The sequence below is a fragment of the Bos grunniens genome, chromosome 16 (genome assembly GCF_055505025.1).
Source record: "Bos grunniens cultivar Pamir isolate PY7600 chromosome 16, Bosgru_T2T1.0, whole genome shotgun sequence".
Lineage (NCBI taxonomy): Eukaryota > Metazoa > Chordata > Mammalia > Artiodactyla > Bovidae > Bos > Bos grunniens.
Window position 1 is genome coordinate 8,810,252 of NC_141180.1, and position 22,270 is coordinate 8,832,521.

At 42.9% G+C, this 22,270-nt stretch overlaps 1 protein-coding gene and 1 long non-coding RNA gene across 18 annotated transcripts in view; one reads left to right on the forward strand and one right to left on the reverse strand.

The window, feature by feature from the left end:
• Window positions 1-4,637, reverse strand: part of KCNH1 (potassium voltage-gated channel subfamily H member 1) — a 436,030-nt gene extending 431,393 nt beyond the window's left edge. For 2 of the 17 annotated variants that reach the window (XM_086343234.1, XM_086343246.1), the window contains exon 1: window positions 3,915-4,390. In XM_086343234.1, the coding sequence (XP_086199360.1) occupies window positions 3,915-3,993 (79 nt within the window). In that variant the 5' untranslated portion in view covers window positions 3,994-4,390. Of the gene's footprint in view, window positions 1-3,914; window positions 4,443-4,525 lie in introns of those variants that run through there. The other 15 variants (XM_086343247.1, XM_086343248.1, XM_086343242.1 and 12 more) reach the window with 12 other exon arrangements.
• Window positions 1,915-19,974, forward strand: LOC147356121 (uncharacterized). The gene is made up of 2 exons (XR_015143053.1): window positions 1,915-3,056; window positions 19,612-19,974. It is a non-coding gene; the product is annotated as an uncharacterized LOC147356121 (long non-coding RNA).
• The last annotated feature ends 2,296 nt before the right edge of the window (window positions 19,975-22,270 follow it).

The window sequence follows — 22,270 nt, forward strand, 5'->3', positions numbered from 1 at the left end:
TTCTGACAGTAAGTGCTACAGATTTAAGCAACCATCAAAAAATATTCTGGAACAACACTTTTCAAGCATGAATATCAAGAGAAACAGGCTGGCTTTGCCTAAGTGGCCACAAAGTCAGTAGAAGGATCTGAAATGATGATAGTCAAAATCAAATCCAATCCGGGGCGCTAATTATGCCCTCTGACTACTTACAGCTAAGCAAAAAAAAAAAAGGTAATTTCTTTCAAATGGTTTCAGGATATATAAAAGAAAATTAAACTAGATTTAAGTCCCACCAAGACCAGGAATCTTTTAAACATTTTTAGAAATAAAATGTCAGATCTAAATAAGAGTTGTAGCCAGGAAACACTGTGGAATTAGAGCCGGGTCCTGGGACCCAGACTCACTAGAATGTAACTTACTGAAGGTAAAGAGGATCTCCTGCTTTCTACTATATCCCCAGCATTCAATAAATATGCTCAATAAATCTTTGTTGAATGAACAAACCAGTAACAACTGCTGACTAGTCCCTGAGCTGCCTCTTACTAAATGTAGGTAAATGACTTAACCTGAAGATCCTTAATCCCTGAATTTCTAAAATGGAGACACTGCACTCCTTTGCTGGCTTATGAGAATCAAAAGTGATATTCCATGGAAAGTGACTTAATACTTTACAAAAGGCACAGAGAGAGAGAGAGAGAGAGAGAGTGTGTGTGTGTGTGTGTGTTACCCCACCTGTGACTCCAACTAAACCACTGACAAAGGTGAAAACACTGCCCTTCCTTGAAACAGAATTAGCTTGTCCTTTGCCCTGTGATTCTGCTTGGATGTGGCAGCATGGCTGTTAGCCAAAATAGATGCTGTTCTTGTTGTTGTAACATTTTATTTAATCTCCACTGGGAAATTGTGCTTCTCTGGAGAATGGTAATACAAGGAAGGTCATTTCAAGGTAGAGTATAAGAAGCATGACACGGGGGTCAAAGGGCTTAGGGGTTCATCAGTTCTGCCCTTAAATCTTTGAGAAAATCCACTTGCTTTTGTTTCTTTATACCACGTTAGGGAAGGAGAGGTAGACAACAAAGCATCTAAGGCCTGTCTCGGTTCTATTTTCCAGATACCAGATATTCAAATGCCCCAGAACAAAGCCAGTTCTATTATCCATTAGCACATAATGAGAGATTTTTTTAAAGGATGATGAAAACAGTTCTACAAGCTAAGTCACAATGGCTGGAGAAACAATGATGCTATAAGAAAGATGAATGATTCCTTCTAGAGCTGCCTCAGGCACTGTCTGCCTGCCACTTCCAATAAGTCACTTAACATTCCTGGGACTCAGTGTTTTGATCTGTAAAAGAGGAACAATAATACTGCATAGGACCACTGGGAGAAAATACCTAAGAAAATTATCAAAAAGTACTATTTTAAGGTAAATGCTATTTAAACAATTTCATGCCCCCCTCCCAAAAAGGCTGGTGGATTCTAGAAGGAGACAATCAATATTTTTAAATAGATTTTTTCCATCACAGTAAAATAACATGGTGCTGGTAGATACTGTGATACTTCCAAGAGTCCAGATTGTTTTTCCTATTTGGGCTCAGGAAATACGAAGACAGGGGTCACTAAAAACTGAAATCTCACAACCTTGAAACAGTAGATCATTTTAAATGTTCATCCGTCTTTCCTCCCAAGATGTTTTGGTTTCGTTGTTGATGTTGTTTTGGTTGGTTGGTTAATTGAAGTCAAGCTGTTGGAATTGGAGCTGAAATTAAAGCGCCAGCGCTGACAACATTGCCTGCTACTTATTCTATTAACATTCCATGTCTGCTTACAGAGGGGAGGAAGCGCCAAGAAGATCAACTAAATCAGAAAGTATCCTGCCTTCTCAGTTCCAGGAGTTTTTGTAATCGTGTCAACTCCAGAATTCGTATCTTTTTTTTTTGTCATTTTACTGTGGTTATTAGCTCCATGATTCATTTCCTCCTATAAGCCTAAGGAACCTTGTGAGTGTCACTTTTAAGATTCTCTTACCACTCTCTCCACTCAAAAACATGATAAGGTATATATTAGATATAGTTTTCCCTCATATTTAAAGGGCGCTACCTCTTCACCCAAAAAATGCAGTTGTCATTGATTCTTATGAGAAAGTTGATGTCACTGTCAATGGGATCCTCAAATAGCACGACTCTCTTGATAACCCACAACAGGCCAATAACAACAGCAATCACAGCAAATTAACTCTTAAACAGCGATTTTACTTAAAGAGCCATGATCATCTGCAGCTTTTTCACAGCCGAAGAGTTCATTGTGGCTGTTCACATAGTAATTAGCATTCCCTTCTCTCCTCAGGTAATGGCTGGGACTCTGTTAGAAAGCCACCTTAGTTTGAGGAAGCCCTTGAAAGGAAAAGGGCTTCCCTTGTCGCTCAGCTGGTAAAGAATCCACCTGCAATGCAGGAGACCTGGGTTCGATCCCTGGGTTGGGAAGATCCCCTGGCGAAGGGAAAGGCTACCCACTCCAGTATACTGGCCCGGAGAATTCCATAGACTGTGTAGACCACGGGGTAGCAAAGAGTCGGACAGGACTGAGGAACTTTCACTTTCACTTTTGAAAGGAAAGGTGATTGACCAGAAATTCTTCAAGAGGCACATTTCTAAAAAGTGCCTGAATAATACATGATGATTTGCTATCCCAGTTGATGTTATTTATTAGAAGATAAATTTAAATCTGTTTTTAATTATAAAGAGTATTTTCTAGTAGCATAAGTCACTTTCATGCCCTTCCCCTGAATCCCAAACTAAATCCTAATAGAAGTGCAGAGTTTTAACACAATTTCCTGCAGGCTCGGCAACAGTGATATTTACACATTTTAAAAACCCATTTCCTGAGTTGGCTCTTCACCTCCTCCCAACAGAATGTCATTTGTCTCTGGAAGGAGAGGGGACCAGGAGCCTGTATAGAACGTCTCTAGGCTTGTCCTCTGTCATTTTAGCCTGTTTGATGAAAGGCTGTGCACTGCATCTTCCAACTGCTGAGCTCTCCCAACTGCCCTGTAAGCGCTTTACCCTGGAAGCTCTGCTGTGAGTACTAAAGGCGTTTGAAATTATTGCATTCTATCCCTGCTCCTAGGACTTTCCACCACCTCATGTCATCTTAATGCCACTGGGAAAGAGAGGGGCTGGAGCTCTGGTTTATCGATACATTTACAGTTTGGGTGAGTTTGAGAATGTACAGGGGAGCAAGAGTTATAAAACACTGCTGTGGTTTGGAAGAGAGAAATGATGACAGGTTTATACGTGCGCCCCTCCACTTTGCACTCGAGTTCAGGAAACTCTGCCCTTCATGAGCCTTAACTTCGAAGGGTGTGGGTGGGTGAGGAGGTGGAATCCGGCAGCCTGCAGCACGTCCCTAGGTTCCCACGTCCCTACCCCTCGGACTTTTCATCTGCCTGGGTGGGAGGTAGAAGCAGCAGCATCCTCCTATCCCTCGGGACCGGGACTCGGAGGTGCCGGTCTCTCCTGGGGCTCTCTCCGGGGGGAGGCGACGCCGCAGGCAGCGGCCAGAGAACCCAGAGAGCCTTAACGGAGGGGCGAACAGTACCTATGGGGAAGGCGCTGCCGTTTCTGCCGCGATCAGCTTCCCATCACTTTTCCCGGGACTTTGCTCATCAGCTGTCACACTCCCGGGAGAGGAGACTGAGAAGGCGCGCGAAAGGCCCCCAAAAGCGACCCCAGGAGAGCTCTCCTCTTGGGATGGAGACCCATTAGACCCCACCCCACTCTACCCACCCTTCCCATCCCCCGGGATTCAGCCCCGAACCGCGGCTCCCAGCAGAGCCCCGGGGTTCTGCTGCGTCTGCTGGTGCCGAGCGGCGGGAGGCGTCTGCAATAAAGGCACGGATAAAAAGCCGGGGTGTCAAATCCGAATGCACCTCTTACCATTGGACCGCCGGACAATATTCTCCAGAAACGTGTTTTGCGGGGCCACCAGTCCCTTCCTGCCCCCAGCCATGGTCATCCTCCCGGCAGCTCGGGGTCTGGGGGGCGTCCCGGCACGGCGACTCACGGCAGCCTCAAGCTGGGCGCGGGGCCCGCGAGCGATCCCGGCTGGAAGCGCCCCATGCGCTCCACGCGGACCCGGGCGGGCAGGGGCGGCGGCGGCTCCCTCCTGCTGCCACCCTCGCGCCCTCTTCGCGCCTCCCTCCCCGCTGCCCGCCTCGCTGTGTACTCGCGCGGGGCTCGCCGCGCCGCAGCCGCCTCCGGGTGGGCGGGGGGGAGCCGCCGCAACCGGGCCCGCGGCGCCCCCTACAGGGCCTGTGTCCCCCGCCGGCCTGCGGGAGACCGAGCGGGGCGCTCCCGCAGCGGCTGGGAAGCCGAGCGCCGCGGCGGGCTAAGGCTGGACGGGCAGCGCCGCGCTCTGGGCACAGCCGGGAAACGTGCTCAAGGCGCGCCTTGGGTTGGGTGGCGAGGGGAACGTTGGAGCTGCTGTCTCTCGGAGGGTTCACTCCCAACGAGGTCGCAGGGAATCTTGGAGGAACGTGGCACTGTACCTCTCTTCCCTTGCTCCGTTCCAGGCCGGAACCCTTGGGACCTCTAAAACTCTTGAAACCCTTTCCTGCTGGCCCCCTAGGGTCTCTTAGCCTCGTTTGTGAAAGTTACCCCACCTGCATTCTGAAGCCAGTGTTTGACCATTAATTAATGAAGTACTTAAGGGCTCAGGCTTGCAGAGTGACTGGTTGGATTTCAGAACAGCTGTCTTGGGTTGCTTTTAAAGATAACCTAAAGTCAAAAACGCACGCTCCAGACATTTGACAAGTTTGCGGGCTGACTGTCTCCATTTCCACTCTTATCCAGTGAATATTTTAGCAAAGACCAAGAAAATACATGTATATTTACAGAAAGGTGTTCTGTTGGTTTGTTAGCAGAATCACAACCTGTTATGATCAGTGTGTAAGATTAGGAAACAACCAAGCTGTCTGACAAACATCTAAACAGGCGGGATGGGGCTTGTCCCTGAGGGCAAATGCTTGGAGGTTGGGGTTGGGGTGGGCAGCTTCCCCAGGCATTTGACATCAATTAAAAACCGCAGAGGACTTCCCAGGTGGAGCTAGTAGTAAACAACTCGCCTGCCAATGCAGGAGACGTGGGTTTGATCCCCTGGCCAGGGAGATCTCCTGGAGGAGGGCATGGCAACCCACTCCAGTATTCTTGCCTGGAGAATCCTATGGACAGAGGAGTCTGGTGGGCTACAGTCCATGGGGTCACAAAGAGTTGAACATTATTAAGTGACTTAGCACACAAAAACGCAAAAACTGCAGCCTTGACAGGCACACTGCTATATTTAAAATGAATAACCCACAAGGACCTACTGTACAGCACAGGAAACTCTGATGGATGTTACGTGGTGCACCGAATGGGAGAGGAATTTGGAGGAGAATGGATACATGTATATGTATGGCTGAGGCCCTTAGCTGTCCACCTGGAACCGTCACAACATTGTTAATTAGGCACACTCCAATACAAAATTAAAATTTCAATAAAAAATGAATTAATTTTTGAAAAGCACAGCCTTGACTTGATGGATGGGCCACCGTGTTCAGGATGCTGTGTTGATCTTCACACCTGCCTCCTGGTATAAGAAGAATTACATCAACTCAAGATTTCTGGGCAGGAGCTCAGACTGTTTTAGGAGATTTTTACCGGCACATGGGCTTTATCTGTTTTTTCACTGTCTCCAGAGAGTGTATGACCAGAGACTAAAGAACTGCCCCACAAAAAGAATGAGTTGATTGTTTCTTAGTCAGTTTCATGCTGGGACAAGCAACAGTTAACACAAGAATGTAAGAGGCAAAAAACTGACTGTGCAACCTCAGCTGTCCAGGTTAACCATCGTGACACATCCTAATATTTTGTAGATACCTTCTCAGTTTATTCATCTCTCAAATAGAGGAACTAATTCTTGTCCAGCAATCTCTCAGAGATGCCTTGAAGATCAAATGTGATTGATTAGGGGCTGCTGCTGCTGCTGCTGCTAAGTCGCTTCAGTCGTGTCCGACTCTGTGCCACCCCACAGACGGCAGCCCACCAGGCTCCCCCGTCCCTGGGATTCTCCAGGCAAGAACACTGGAGTGGGTTGCTGGGTTGCCATTTCCTTCTCCAATGCATGAAAGTGAAAAGTGAAAGTGAAGTCGCTCAGTCATGTCCGACTCTTAGCGACCCCATGGACTGTGGCCCACCAGGGTCCTCCGTCCATGGGATTTTCCAGGCAAGAGTACTGGAGTGCGGTGCCATTGCCTTCTCCTATTGACTGGGGAGAGCCCCCTAAATTGTAGAGTAGTATACCACGGTCAGATGTCATCATTAGAGTGACCAAATAAATCAGGCCATTACAGACATCATCCTGTGTCTCACCTTGTGGAGACACAAAGTGGATGGATGGTAGCTTTTGGCAGTTAGGGAAGGCTTGCTTGGGCCTTGAAACCAGTAATGATATACTTCTTCCACAAGGTAAGATTCTACCAGGCACATCCATCACCCAGCTCAGAGCAGTGATTTCTTAAACCCTAGCTCCGTCTAGTGGTTCTTTGCTCTATTACAAATGAGATAACAAGCAGTGAGGATGAGAACTTGGAGATGTATTGATGCTGAGTTGGTTCGGAGGTGTCTGCCTACTTCATTTGAATCAATTCGTTTGAATAAGGCTCTTAAGGTTATGTAATCTACTGCAGGCCCAAGGGGAGATTTTTCATAATGATATTAAATCTGTCAAGCAACCTCATAATCCTGCTTGTGAAAGGAAGATAAAGAAAAGAATGGGTGGGACGGGGGAGCTATCAGAGAGAGTTAATAAAATTTCTCAGATTTTAATGAGCTCTCGTGTTCCAGGGCTCGGGTATAAAGGAAACAGATGATGTTCATTTAAGGTGAGGGATGTTAAAGCTGTGGCAGGCTACCTGATAAGAAAAAGGGGCAGAGATATCTTCCATTTTTAATTTCAGACGTACTACTACTACTACTGTGGTTCTCAGCACGCACTGTGTGTGTGTGTGTGTGTGCGCGCGTGTGCGTGTGTGTATTGGCACCAATTTGAATACTGTCACTTTTAGTGGCACCCTTGAAAAGATTAAAAGACCTAAAACATCATTTAAACAGTCAGAAATCTTTAACCATTATCTCTACTCAGCGTGAGGATATCTCATGGCATCTACAAAAACAAACACATCCTCTGCCCCGCATTCCCTTGGCACTCAACACTGCCTGACTGTAGGAATAAAGCTGTGCTCCGCCTTGCCCAGGTTCTCTTTGCTATTCGCAGGCCTAGGTTGCATGTGTTCAGTAAACACACCCTCTTTGTTGGGACTGGCTAGACAGTACAGTATATTACGCTCCTTGCCTCTTACTTCCCACCTTTTGTTCCCTACTCTGTATTCACTTCCAGGAGCTGCTCAGCTTAAAGTTCTGTCTGAGATCTAGCACTATAATGTAGGAAAGTCAGCTAGAACAAACTTTAATCTTACAAATTTGTCAACACTGCTAACACCTTTGTAAAAGAGTCACAGTACAGCAATGTACCTCTGTATTCTTATATAACAGGCAAAGCCACTTTTTATTCAAAGAAACAACTTTAAATAACTGGGACCAGAGCTCCAATTAGACTGCCTCTGTCCCTCTCTGCAGGAAGTGGGCTACCTCTGTCTAGAACGTCTACCAAGAACAATACAGAGTCCGAAATGAAAACTTCTAAAATTGTATACCACTGTCTCTAACCAGTGTCTCAGTGGTCTTCCTTCCCTATGCCCTCAGTATTGTGGTTTCCCCTGGATTATAACACGTGCTTTGTCTGTATCATACAATAGATGGTGAGCTGAAACACAGATGAACTTCACCAATCTTTGTTTTCATATATATAATTGAGCCATGGTATAATTGATGAGTTCACAAAAGTAGTTCACAGCGATGGAGACACTACAGAGAGAGCATGGAGATAGAGCTCTACAGAATGGCTGGGAAAAGAGTTTGGGAGAGGACAGAAAAATCTCAAAGCCAAACAAAAAATATGTATCAAATGAAGAGGAAGACAGTACCACGCACCAGGAGTAGGGTGAGGGGGGAAGATGGCATCATGCAAAGACAAGAATTACATTTTTTCCTTTCAATAAGACCATGAAGTATAAGAAACAGATTTCAAAAGCCCAGAACCTCTCAAACATAGGAGAGTCGCCCATGAGCCCTGGAAGTTCTCAGAGGAAGAATGGGCAAACAAGGGTGTTTCCTCTGCAGAAAAGAATAAGCATCAACAGGAGAAACTGAACCCAGAAGGGACTTCACCTACCTGGCCACCATGAGTGAAATATCTAAAAGAGGGTGAATATGCAGTATGCATGGGAAATTTCAGCTTCTATGACCCAGTGACTGATTTATTATATGTAATTTCTGTTCGCAAAACATATTGTCCAATAGATGTACAGGAAATGTGTTGGGGAGGCCATATCCATTGGAAAGATCTGTTCTGTATTATGGGGCTTCCCAGGTGGCTCAGTGGTAAAGAATCCTCCTGCCCATGCAGGAGACATAGGAGATGTGGATTTGATCCCTGGGTCAGGAAAATCCCCTGGAGGAGTAAATGGAGGAGTACACCCTCTCCAGTATTCTTGCCTGGAAAATTCCATGGACAGAGGAGCCTGGTGGGCTACAGTCCATGGGTCACAAAGAGTTGGACTCGACTGAGCACATACACAGGCATATTCTGTATTATGGACACCTACCTCCACCAAGTGCTGGGAAAAAGGAGAAAACCTGCCTCCATAAGAATTGTAGCCTATGAATCTAATTGACTGGAGGGTGTCACACTGATGTAGGTGCTACGCTCAACTCTGGCTAACCCAATAGGCATTTTTAAACATTTGCAGAACTGGATTATATCTTTCTAAATGCCCAAAGCCTATTATCCTTCTTTCTCATTTCCTCCTATCAAAAAAGAACCAGGTATTTTATCACATCCCTCTCATGGAAAATAATGAAAAGCATTTACAACTGTCTCATTTTATTGTGCAAACATTCGCTCAGAGTCTAGCATACACCAGATGCTGGAATAGGTTCTAAGGGTGAAAAGAGGGTTGTGAACCTGCCTCCATGAAGCTCAGGAATCAGTGAGTACTTAGCTTCTTTATGATTTCTCTCCTTTCAGCTACTTTCCTCTCTCAGTTGTGTCCTCCAAACCCTGCTGTCTTTGTCCACAAACTACATTTCAGCTTGATCTTCGCACCGAAGACTTTCCTTCTCTTCAATGAGACTTGTCTCTCCCCAAAAGTCTTGGAGTCCCACAGATCACACTCCTTTAGAAGATATTCATCTGCCATGGCCCCTGCTCCTAGAAGCCAGAAGTGAAGTGGGAATTCATCAAGAGTAGGCAGTTGGACGCACAAGTGCAGAGCCCAAGAGAAACATCTAGGCAGAGCCAGAGATTGAAAATCACTAGCTTATAGCCTTCAAAAGAGAGTGAGAAGGAGCAACCTAGAAAGTAGGGATAAGCCATGAGAGAAATCTTTAACTGGGAAGAGTAATGAACACCATCATATGCATATGTATGTACGTACTAAGCTGCTTCAGTCGTGCCTGACTCTTGGCAACCCTATGGACTGTAGCCCGCCAGGCTCTGCGGTCCATGGAATTCTCCAGGCAAGAATATTGGGTTGCCATTCCCTTCTCCAGGGGATCTTCCTGACCCAGGAATCAAGCCCATGTCTCCTGAGGCTCCTGCATTGCAGGCAGATTCTTTATCATGAAGCCACCAGGGAAGCCCAGATTTATTTATTTATTCTTGTGTGACATCTGGGATCTTAGTTCCCCAACCAGGGATTGAACTCAGTGTGTTGCTGTAAAAACTGGAGAATGTCCCTGGGACAGAATGATCAGTTGGTCTTTTGAGACCTTAGTGGAAATATTTTCAATGGAATAGTGGGGACAAAGCCATATTACAATGGTTTTAAAGAACAATTAGAAAGTTACAATCCAGATAGCAGACTGAGCTAGTAAAAATTGCCCTTCTAACTCAAACATAGAGAAATGCCAAATAAATGGTTTTTAAGCTTATCTTCAATATACTGCCAAGATCAAAACAAGTCAAAAATAGGCAGGAATCCATTGCAGTTGTGGGAATACATGGGGAGCAGCAGGGGAGTGTAACCTCCAAAGAAATGCTCCTTAGGGTGTCCAGTTTTGGTATTGGTGTGACGGTTCTGAGGACAGAGGCCCCATTCATGGTGGGGAAACTGGAGCTGAGTCTCCGCTGGACCCAGGAACCTGGAAAAATAGAACCTACAAGCCTGAGCTCTCAGCTGGTCCAGAACATGGGTGGAAACAGTAAACCTTCACAAATCGGAACTCCTAGACCACTCAGTCTTCCACATTAATGGGACAGGATTCTCCCAGCTACCCTCACAGTGTGGAATCTTGTGCTAAGAAATTTATACAGAAATGTCACATAGCCCCATCAGAAACCAGTAAGAAACTGCCACTGCAGGAAAAACATATACCAACCAATATACCTTAAGATCCAACTGATAAAAATTACCCCCAATAGAAAGCATACAGACATAATTATAAATCATACCAAAAATAATTCTACATAATAAATGAAGTCAAATAAAAAATTGGAGAAAACAGCAACTGAGAAACAAGGCAGGTTGCAGCAAGTTGAGACTTTAAAATGTGTATTTTATATATTCAGAGAATAAGAAAGAAATATAAACCTTAGGGTGAAAATAAGACACTATGACAAAAAAACAGGCAGATTTTGATCAAAATTAAACAAAATTTAAAACAGTCATGGAAACAAAAACTCCCCGGGGTATATTATTCAGTAGTCTAGACCCAATTAGCTGGAAAGGAAATTAAACAGAACATAGCCTAGAGAAATAAACAGATAGGGAATGTAAATGATAAGTGGATGGAGTGAAAGGCTCAAACATACATCTAAAAAGAATCCTCTAAGGAATAAAAACATATATGGAGAAGAAGCAATATTCAAAGGGACAATGAGAATAAATTTTCCAGAATTAAAGAAATCAAATATCTCACAATTAAACTCTCAGATTGAAAAGGCAGGATAAATGAAAACAAATCCAAACCTAGACATATAGAAGTGACACTCCAGAGCGTAAAAGGAAAAGAGGAAATCTTGAAAATTATCATAGGAAAAAATAGATCATCTACAACAATGTGAAGATGATATTGACATCTCAATCTAACAAGAGAGTTAAAAATGATGGAATACGCCAGTGGTTCCCAACACGATGGCTAAACTTCAAAAGACTGACAGGGCAAAATGTTGACAAGGATGTGGAGCCAACAGAACTCTCAAACATTGCTGTGAGAGTCTGAAATGATTTTTTAAAATCACTTTGGAAATAGCCTGGCAGTTTCTTACAAAACTATCGATAACCATTAACCCATCCCACACCCCAGAAATTCCACATACATTCAAAAAAGATTTGTTTGTATCTGCTTCATTCATAACAGTCAAAGACTAAAAGCAGCATGTGTCCGTCACCAGCAGAATAAATAAACAAACCATGGTATACCAATACGATAGAATACTGCAGAGTAACAAAATGAAACAAACTACAGTTAAAGGCAAACAACGCAGAAGAATCTCAACACATTACATTGAGTGAAAAAGCCTTAGACTAAAGAGTATATGGTATGTTATTTCATTCATACAGAGTTCTAGAACAAGCACACGAGGTGAAAAAGAAATCAGAACAGTATTTGTCTCTCAGGGGGGATACTGAGCATTGCCTAGGGAGGGACATGATGAAATTTTCGGGAGTAATAGCAACATTCTATATCTTCATGAAAGTGTGGGTTATGCGTGTATATGATTTGTCAAAACTCAAAAAATGATACATTTGAGTTTTATGCATTCTGCATATTTTATTTCAAAAAAGAAACTCTACATATTGAACCCTAGCTAGTTATATTCAGGCTAATCATTTAGGAGTAAAGTATATGGATGTCTACAACTTATTGTGAAATGCATCAAAAAATAAGATAAATAGACACGATAAAACAAAAACATCACAATGTAATGACAGTAGAATCTGTATGGTTGCTATGTAAGTGTTCACTGTACAAGTCTTTCAAATTTTCTGTGTTTTTGAATTTTTTTCATATCCATCTGAACCATTTTAAAGGGGGGATAAAGTAAAGACATTAACAGAGACAGGCTAAAACTTATGGACATTTGCTGAAAGAACTAGTTAAGAATTAGGAAAAAAAGAACTAGAAGAAAAAAAGTGGATTACATGATGCAATAATGACAGAGAAACTGGTAAAAACATGGTAGTAGACACAAATAAATATTGACTTCTAGAAATAGTGAAGGCGATGGCACCCCACTCCAGTGCTCTTGCCTGGAAAATCCCATAAACAGAGGAGCCTGGAAGGCTGCAGTCCATGGCATCACTGAGGGTCAGACACGACTGAGCGACTTCATTTTCACTTTTCACTTTCATGGTTTGGAGAAGGAAATGGCAACCCACTCCAGTGTCCTTGCCTGGAGAATCCCAGGGATGGGGGAGCCTGGTGGGCTGCCATCTATGGGGTCACATAGAGTCGGACAGGGCTGAAGGACTTAGCAGCAGCAGAAATAGTGAGGACGATAACAGATAAATTAGAGAAGTGTTAAAAATACGGTGACAGTAAAATACTTGATAACAGTGGAATGAATAATGGAAACTGAAATGTTTCAAAATCTTTGTCTTCTAATAGCAAGACTGCTAAATTTTAGACTCTGTTAGAAAATTTAAAACTTTCAGACCAGTGAGGGGAAATAAGAATGGGCATAAAGAAAATATAATCAAATCAAAATATGCCACGTAAAGAGCAAAAAGATGTAAAGAATTAATATGGTAGATTAAAATATACATTAAAAGTGGCAGAAATGCCCCAAAATATGTCAGTAATCGCAATGCATGTGTGTGTGTGTGCGCGCCCGCAGACGTGCACACGTAATTGCTTCAGTTGTGTCCGACTCTTTGCAACCCCATCAGCTGTATGTAGCCCACCAGGCTCCTCTGTCCATGGAATTTTCCAGGCAAGAATAATGGAGTGTGTTTCCATGCCCTCCTCTAGGGGATCTTCCCAACCCAGGGATCAAACCCATATCTATTAAGTTTCCTGCATTGGCAGGTGGGTTCTTTACCACTGCTACTGCTAAGTCACTTCAGTCGTGTCCGACTCTGTGCGACCCCATAGACGGCAGCCCACCAGGCTCCCCGGTCCCTGGGATTCTCTAGGCAAGAATACTGGAGTGGGTTGCCATTTCCTTCTCCAATGCATGAAAGTGAAAAGTGAAAGTGAAGTCGCTCAGTCATGTCTGACTCTTAGCGACCGCATGGACTGCAGCCCACCAGGCTCCTCCATCCATGGGATTTTCCAGGCAAGAGTACTGGAGTGGGGTGACATTGCCTTCTCCTTCTTTACCACTAGCACCACCTAAATTTTCTTATTAAAATAAACACTTATATCAGATAAAAACAAAACAGAATCGATCTTGTGATGGTTTAAAAAAGTCTCACTTGGAACACAGAAATGTTTACAACAGAGGGAGATGGAAAAGGACATAGTAAGACTTCGGGTTTGGGGAATACTACAAAACCATCCTATCACAAATATCAAAAAATTCTGAATAAAATTAATAAATGATGAAGTTTTGTATATATTATATATATGCACAACATACTACGTGTATATATATATTTACATTTTCTTAATTTTTAGTTTATATTGGAGCATAGTTGATTAACAACATTGTGTTAGTTTTAGGTATACAGCAAAGTGATTCAGTTATACGTATACATATATATATATGTGTGTGTATATATATATGTGTGTGTGTGTGTGTGTGTGTATATATATGCTTTTAATTGACTAACTTTCACATGAAATGAAAAGAATTCCCCGAGGACCAAAATACAAACAGAAGTAAAACCAAAGCAATGAGCACAAAGATGTGACAGTGTTGCTGCCCAAGCAAGGTAGGGAGGAAAGGGTCGAAAACCAGATCAAGGCCAGGTCAGGAAAAGCTTTGTTGTCATGCTAAGTCTAGCATTTAGAACTTTAAAGTTCACTTTATTGTGTGAACAGTCTGCAGGAATCAAAGTTTAAGCAGGTGCATGAATAGCTCTAGGTTCTGGAGATACAACAGTGAAGAAAAGAAATATTCTGCTATCAAGGAGCTAAATCTAGTTGGGTGAGACTGGCAAAAATAATAAACACATTATTTTGTATCTTAAAACATAGATAATTTTCACTTGCCTTTATTTACTTGGTGCTATAAGGGAATGATTTAGAGTAGGTTCATATCACAGGAAACATGAACTATCAATATTACTTTCCATCATGGGACCCTGGCGATGGGTTCTTTATGCTAAGTTGAGGGGCTGTCTTCATTGTTCTCAGCCTTCTCAAAAGATCCTTTGATATTTCCTCCTCCAGTTGACTTCCTCTGTTCATTGGTAGAATTGGAGCCTATAAAAAGTTGCTGTTGTTTAGTCTCTAAGTCATGTCAGACCCTTTTGCAACCTCATGAACCTCAGCCTGCCAGGCTCCTCTGTCCATGCGATTTACTGGAGTGGGTTGCTAGTAAATACTGGAGTAGATTGCCATTTCCTTCTCCCCAAAAAAATTGTTTGAAAGAATCCTAAAAAAAATTAAGTCTAATATCAACTTTAATCAACCAAATATCTTCATCAAATATGACACACAAAGCCATCAGAGGATCTGCTATGTGGTTATACTGCTGGTAAAGATCATGAATAGATCAACGAGTAAGAAACAGATCAAGATGTGTGACATGACCTATAGGGGGCTTGAAGATTCAGTGTGATTTCCATAGTACTGAAACTCAGTCTAGTATCAAATGCTAAATCAGTATTTCTGGGTATGACCACTTGCAGAAAAACATGGCTAGTCTTCACACATGGAATTTATTCTTTCAGGATTAAAAAAGGAAATGGGGTGGGGATGGATGCTTTGGACTCAGTCATTTCGGTCTCTCAGTCGTGTCCGACTCTTTGTGACCCCATGGACTGCAGTGCCCCAATAAGGAAGAAAGTGAAGAGGAACATAAACCAAACCATCTAAGGTTCTCCAAGTAGTTCACATTTAGAAAGACATAAACACAGAAATGACAAAAGTTAAATGCCAGAGAGTTGTTTCAACCTGTGAACCAAATGTCAGAGAATGACTTCTTTAGTATTCTGAGAATTATGGAAAATTCAACCAAAATCTTATTCTTAGAGCAATTAAATGAATATATAAGGCAGAGGAGAACCATTTGGAGAATATGCATCCATATAAATGTAACATGACAGAGAAAATGGGATCTCTCAAGGTTTCTTTTGCTGTTACCTTCTTTGTTAAAGAGAGTACTATTTAAACTGGAAATGGCAACCCACTCCACTACTCTTGCCTGGAAAATCCCATAGACGGAGAAGCCTGGTAGGCTACAGTCCATGGGGTCGAGAAGAGTCAGACATCACTGAGCGACTTCACTTTCACTTTTCACTTTCATGCATTGGAGAAGGAAATGGCAACCCACTCCAGTGTTCTTGCCTGGAGAATCCCAGGGACGGGGGAGCCTGGTGGGCTGCCGTCTATGGTATCACACAGAGTTGGACACGACTGAAGCGACTTAGCAGCAGCAGCAGCAACTTTCCAAAGTCACAAAGAAGAAATTGAAGTCTAAGACCTGGGAATATATATTAAGAAACTGTACAAGTAGTTAAAGAGAAGGAGCCACCTGCCGAGGTCCAGCCCCGGCTGATCCAGGGAGTTTGAAGCGGGGACAATGTCGGCGAGGATCAGGATACAATAACTTCAATTAGATATTAATTAGAGATATAAAGAGTAATAGAATGAGGATAGCTCAGCAGGAAAATTCAGTGGAGAAAAGAGGCTGAGTAGCTTGGTTTACGCGGAAACCAATAAAACTTCAAGACAAGAAGCTTGCACCACTTACATAGGCCACAGGAGTCCTTCCGTTCTCCTGAAGGAGAGGAGACACTGAGGCCTCCCCGGTCGGATCTTAGAAGCCGAGGCATAATTAGTAAGCACGGCGGGCTCCGCGCTCCAGATGGAAACTCAGCCAGAGTTTGAGAGAGAGCGCGACATGGGGAGACCAGTATTTCGAGAAACTGATCCCAATTCTTTATTTTCCATGGTCTACTTTTATACACTGAGATGTTATGCAAAAGTCATGCGGGGTCAGCAGTCCTGACTTTTATCAAAGTCAGGTGCTTCATACAAATGTATACAGAGGTCTTAGGGGTGTTACATCATCTTCTGGCCAGGGGGCCTGCTGACAATTTATGACCCTCTCCTTGTGACAGCAGTCAGTCAACCAGGACACTTATTTCTCCAGGGGTGATTATTCTTAAAAAAGACTTCACCTTCCGAAAGTACCAGATAAAGTTACATTCCTATAGGGTGAGGGTGTAGTGGGTTTTAATTAAGGAAAGAATTTACTTAGCCTAAGGTCTAACGTGATTAATATCAAAGGTTAATACTTATTTCTTCTATATATTCATTAATGTGTGTAAGGGCAGGGGATGTGGAGACTTAGCAACAAACATTGGCTCAACAAATGAAAAACCCTTCACCAATACAATTTCTAATCAGCCCACTATACTTATACTAATGGTTTTCTAACTTTTCTAAGGAACCTGTTTTTAGAAGGTTTAAAGCGTCTCGTGCCTCTCACAGTTGGGAGGCTGTGAGCAATCATATGTGGCCGGACAAGCCTGTCAGGCAGGCTAGAGAACCTTAAGAGGAGTTTGTAGGTTAAAACACTCTTGTCACGCCCAGGAGTTTTTATTAACTGGAGCTCTAGGTTAACTCCTTCTCCGAAAGAGGTGGTGGGGAACAGCCCCCCATAAAGTCAGAGGTGTAGGTGAGAGCACAAAGTAGTAAAGTAGGCAGACTCTGGTTTTGGGGGTAGATGCTCAAGAATTTCCAGGGGGACTCCTGAGGCTCAATCCCGCCTTTGTATATGTCGAGCCTCCTTCCTCATGACCTTTGCCATGGGTGGAGGTCCTCACACCGGCTCCCTGCATCAACCCACTCCAGTATTCTTGCCTGGAGAATCCCAGGGACAGCAGAGCCTGGTGGGCTGCCATCTATGGGGTCGCACAGAGTCAGACACGACTGAAGCAACTTAGCAGGACTTTGGAGAAGGAAATGGCAACCCACTCCAGTACTCTTGCCTGGAAAATCCCATGGACGGAGGAGCCTGGTAGGTTACAGTCTGTGGGGTCGCTGAGGGTCGGACACAACTGAGCAACTTCACTTTCCCTTTTCATTTTCATGCATTGGAGAAGGAAATGGCAACCCACTCCAGCGTTCTTGCCTGGAGAATCCCAGGGACGGGGGAGCCTGGTGGGCTGCCGTCTATGGGGTCACACAGAGTCGGACACAACTGAAGCGACTTAGCAGCAGCAGCAGCAGTTAAAGAAGGAGAAGGGGATGACAGAGGACGAGATGGTTGGATGACATCACTGACTTAATGGACATGAGTTTGAGCAAGCTCCGGGAGGTGGTGATGGAGAGTGTTGCCTGGAGTGTTGCAGTCCATGGGGTCATAGTCAGACACAACTGAGCGACTGAACAACAAGTTAAAGTTAGTTCAAGTCTCCATGCCCAGCTGCATGAAACATTACAGGCACCAGAAGCCTAAGCACAAGAAAATATTTTCCTGATTTTATTCAAAAGGAGAAAGAAATTAATCATTTTGCAAACCATTGCTTAGCTTATAGTTATTCTGAAAAAATTGTTGATGGGCTATTAAACATGAGTTGGGAGTGTCTGGAAAGAAATGAGTTAACCACTGGGGGCCAACATGGATCAACCAAATGGGGGAAAAGAGGAGCAGAAGATGGTAGAAAGACAATATAAAGAAAAATTATGAAAGCCTTAGAAATGAACCCAAAAGACTGCAGAATGTCTTCAATGAAAACCAGGTAATGTCTAGCACATCCATCCAAGGTGTCTGGTTTATGGGGTCTTTGTGTCTTTCATGATCTTTGAGCTATTTACAACTCTGTAATTTGTAGACAACTATAGCAATGCAAATGATTCTTGTCCAGAGATGTACAAAAGGATTCTTTTCTGATGGAAATTCAATTGATTCTCTTCCTCCAATGTGGAATAAGCCAGTTTAACATTTTTGAAGGAAATTTAGTTAACTATTCCTAATGAGCTAGGTATGTTTCTACTCTTTAGATTCTCCTTTGAACTAGTTCTAGTATCTTACTAGCTCCTTCATTAACTGAGCTACATAAAATCTTTGATGTGCTTTTATTTTATATTTGTGTAAGAAGCATAAATTCATATATATATAATCTTTTTATGGGAGACTGGAAAGGGGCTTTCAGAAAAAGTAGTAACATGTTCTTAAAATAGGAGAATGAGGAAGGACGTGGTGTGTTGATACGGGAAACAGCACATGGCATGGTAGGGAGATGAGACTAGACAGATAAGCAAAATTAGCTCAAAAGGGATTTGTGATATAATGGAATTGAAAAATCCTCTTTGAGTCAGATAATTCTAAGGCCAAATCTATGGGCTTCCTTAAGTGTTTGTAGAACTTAGCAAGCAGAATTACATATCTGAGTTGCCACAGAAGCACTATCCACTAATACCCAAGCTGAGAAATAAGAGTATTCATGTGAAAGATTCAGAGACATGGAAATCTTGAAGAGGAACTTGGCTTCCTGGGGTTTGGGGTGAACTTTTTAGGTGTCGATGGGTAACAGATCTACAACTGACATGTGGGTTACATACATTAAACCAAGAATAAAGTTTCTACTTGATCTTGGAGATGATAGGGAGCCACTGAGGTTGCTAGCATGGCAAGACAGGCATGCCTAGAGCAGGAAATGATGTGAAAATAGGTGATCAAGTGCTCAGTTGGGGTTGGGAAGGCGAAAGAGGAAGGATTGCAGATTACAGGCATCTTAGTTTGTGAATGGGGAAAATGATTTTACATGTGGCCATTGGAAATAAAGTCATAAAACCCAGGACAGAGAGCAATGCTGTGATCGACAGAGTGATGCAGAGAAGGTAAGACAGCTGTTCAAATCACCAATTCATGGTTTCATACTTCTAGTTCCTAACAGAGAGGGAATGACTAAAATTAGCTTTTCACATATTGTCAGCATTTAAGCAATCATTTTAGCATTAGTGCAGGGGGAAGTGGGAAATGATGTGTGAATTGTTTCCTGAGGAGCATCAGCATTTTTCTCCTATGATTCATGGGAGGACCATCTTTCTTATTAACCACATTTTTTGAGAATCAACTTATACTGACCCTCTTGAAACAGAGCAGAACCCTGTGGTCCTTGCCCTGCTCCCCCCCACCACCACCAATCATGTCTTTTGCCTGCCTTTCACCTGTGGAAAGCTTCAGTCAAAGAATAAGAGTAATTAGAGAAGTGAAAAATACGAAAACAAAGAGAAACAATCAAAGGAGACCAACTAATAGTAATGTAGTCATTAAGCATAGTCAAGGACTTGTAGTTCCTTCTCAAGGACTATGGATAATATTCCAAGCCATACCCTGTGATCTGTCTTACAGATACAAACCCCAAGTGGGAGAAGTTAACTACATGATGACCAGACTGTACCCAGGACATGAACTGCCACAATTCCGAGACCTGGATGCAGAGAAATAGGAACAAATGGATCCTGGAACTGAAGATGAACTGTACCTAAAACAACCAAGATAATGCTGGTCAGATCACTGATGATCAATTTGAAGATGACTGTTAGAAGTGACTGTGCTGTTTAGGCATGTAGCCCCCCCACCAATTCTGTCTATAAACACTCTCATCTCCTGCTTGTGGGGAGGGGGTGGTAGTGGGCCTTTGGACAGATGTCCACCACCCTCCCCATCTGCAATTGCCAGCATATGAAATAAAGCAAACTTTCCTTATCGCCAGTCTGGCCTGTTTATTGCCTTTTGAGAGGTGAGCAGCCAGACCCCACTACGCACTCTTTCGGTAACACTCTGACAGATACAGTTGATTTAAAGCTAACTCAGCACTGAAGAGGTTTCCCAGGTAGCACAGTGGTTCAGTCCGTGGGTCAGGAAGATCCCCTGGAGTAGGAAGTAGCAACCCACTCCATTATTCTTGCCTGGAAAATCCCATGGACAGAGGAGCCTAGCGGGCTGCAGTCCATGTGGTCGCAGAGGAGCACACGACTGAGCACAGCACAGCACACTGTACTGAAGAGCAAAAAAGAAAAGTAACCTCTGACTGGAGTCACATCAGCCTTGTGGTTGAAAAGAGAAGCTTTAGAGTCAAGTAGAACCAATTTAAGGGTAATTTTAAATCTCACATATTTACCCAAAAATAAGTTAATTAATATTAGATTCGCTGGGGATTTTGTCAAAATGCAGATTCTGAATAGTACCTAAGTTTCTTCATTTCCAATAAGATCCCTACTTTTTTTAAAAAATATGTTAAGGAAAAAAGTAACAAGAAAAGATAAGAGTAATTACTCAATGCAATTGGAATGAGCCTTCCAGCACGGTACAGGAACATGAGGCTGTTGTGCTACTGTCACTGCTAAATCTGAATGACCATGTCTAAAACATATATTAAAGCTTGAGTTTAGACATCTATTATTATAGCTTGCTTTTTAGAGGACCAGTATGATGGAGAAATAAATGTGTTTTAATTTATGCATGATGTACATTGCTGATTAATATGATAATGTGTGGATTCTTATGTTTCAGGTATATAGAGAGTGAAATAATGTCTGTTTCACACTCTATCTTACAGTCTCTTATCCCAGCCACATTTCATGCTGGATTCATTCACACACTACAGAACTGTGGCCATTCAGAGGAAACTTTTCCAAAACAATGGAAACTGAAAAATTCTGTAACAATAGAAATGTACATTGACATACAACCAGTTATAATGAAATTTAAAATCAATAGTATTAACAGCAAATAATTTATGGCACAGGTCAAATGCTGTAGATTAAGATAGTCTTGTTGATAGTAACTTGAACATTCAAATAAAGTGCTCTTTACCAGGAAATGATAGATTAACAGTATGCCAGAGTGTAAGTCACTTAACATTTCAGATGAGAACATTAACCAGTACTATGAATTCTTGATAAATGTGAGGTGAGTAATAATGATGTTAGTATGTGGAAAATGAAAAGGCATTACAATATTTTACAAATAAAAATAAGAGAATAAACTGAAACCTGAAGGAATTACCCACTTCAAGGATCAGTTGGTGGGGAGAGCATTACAAGACTGAGGAAATAGAAGGTCAAGAGATGGTACAGCCTAAGAGTGTGAGAGGAGGCGTGGGTAGAGATATATTTGGAGAGATTGAGGGGGTGATCCTCTCAGTCCTTGTTAGCCTGTTAAAGATTTACTCTCTCAAAGAACAACAGAAAGCCGGTGAAGGATTTTAAAGAGAGGAGTCACAGGATTTGATCTGCATTTTCGAAATATCATTTCGGCTTCAATGTAGAAAATACATTGCCAACACGGGCTAAGCCTGGAGACAGTGACACTAGTTGGCAGTTATTTGGCAGCAATGAAAAATTAAGGAAGTTACGGGAAGTTTACCACTTTGCAGGAAGTGGCGAGACAGTAGCTGAATCAGGCAGAGGCAAATTTCATGTAGGCATTGAAAAGTCACTTGACTACCTGGGAGCTTAATTTTCTCATCTTAGAAAACTGCATCATACCTGGCCCTGCAGAGTCCCCCTCTCTTATCATAATGATACCAAGCTTATTATGTGAAAGGTACTCAGGGTAGAGTTCAGTTCAATTCAGTTCAGTCTCTCAGTCGTGTCCGACTCTTTGCGACCCCATGAATCGCAGCACACCAGGCCTCCCTGTCCATCACCAACTCCCAGAGTTCACTCAGACTCATGTCCATCAAGTCAGTGATGCCATCCAGCCATCTCATCCTCTGTTGTCCCCATCTCCTCTTGCCCCCAATCCCCCCCAGCATCAGAGTCTTTTCCAATGAGTCAACTCTTTGCATGAAGTGGCCAAAGTACTGGAGTTTCAGCTTTAGCATCATTCCTTCCAAAGAAATCCCAGGGCTGATCTCCTTCAGAATGGACTGTTTGGATCTCCTTGCAGCCCAAGGGACTCTCAAGAGTCTTCTCCAACACCACAGTTCAAAAACATCAATTCTTTGGCGCTCAGGCTTCTTCACAGTCCAACTCTCACATCCATACATGACCACTGGAAAAAC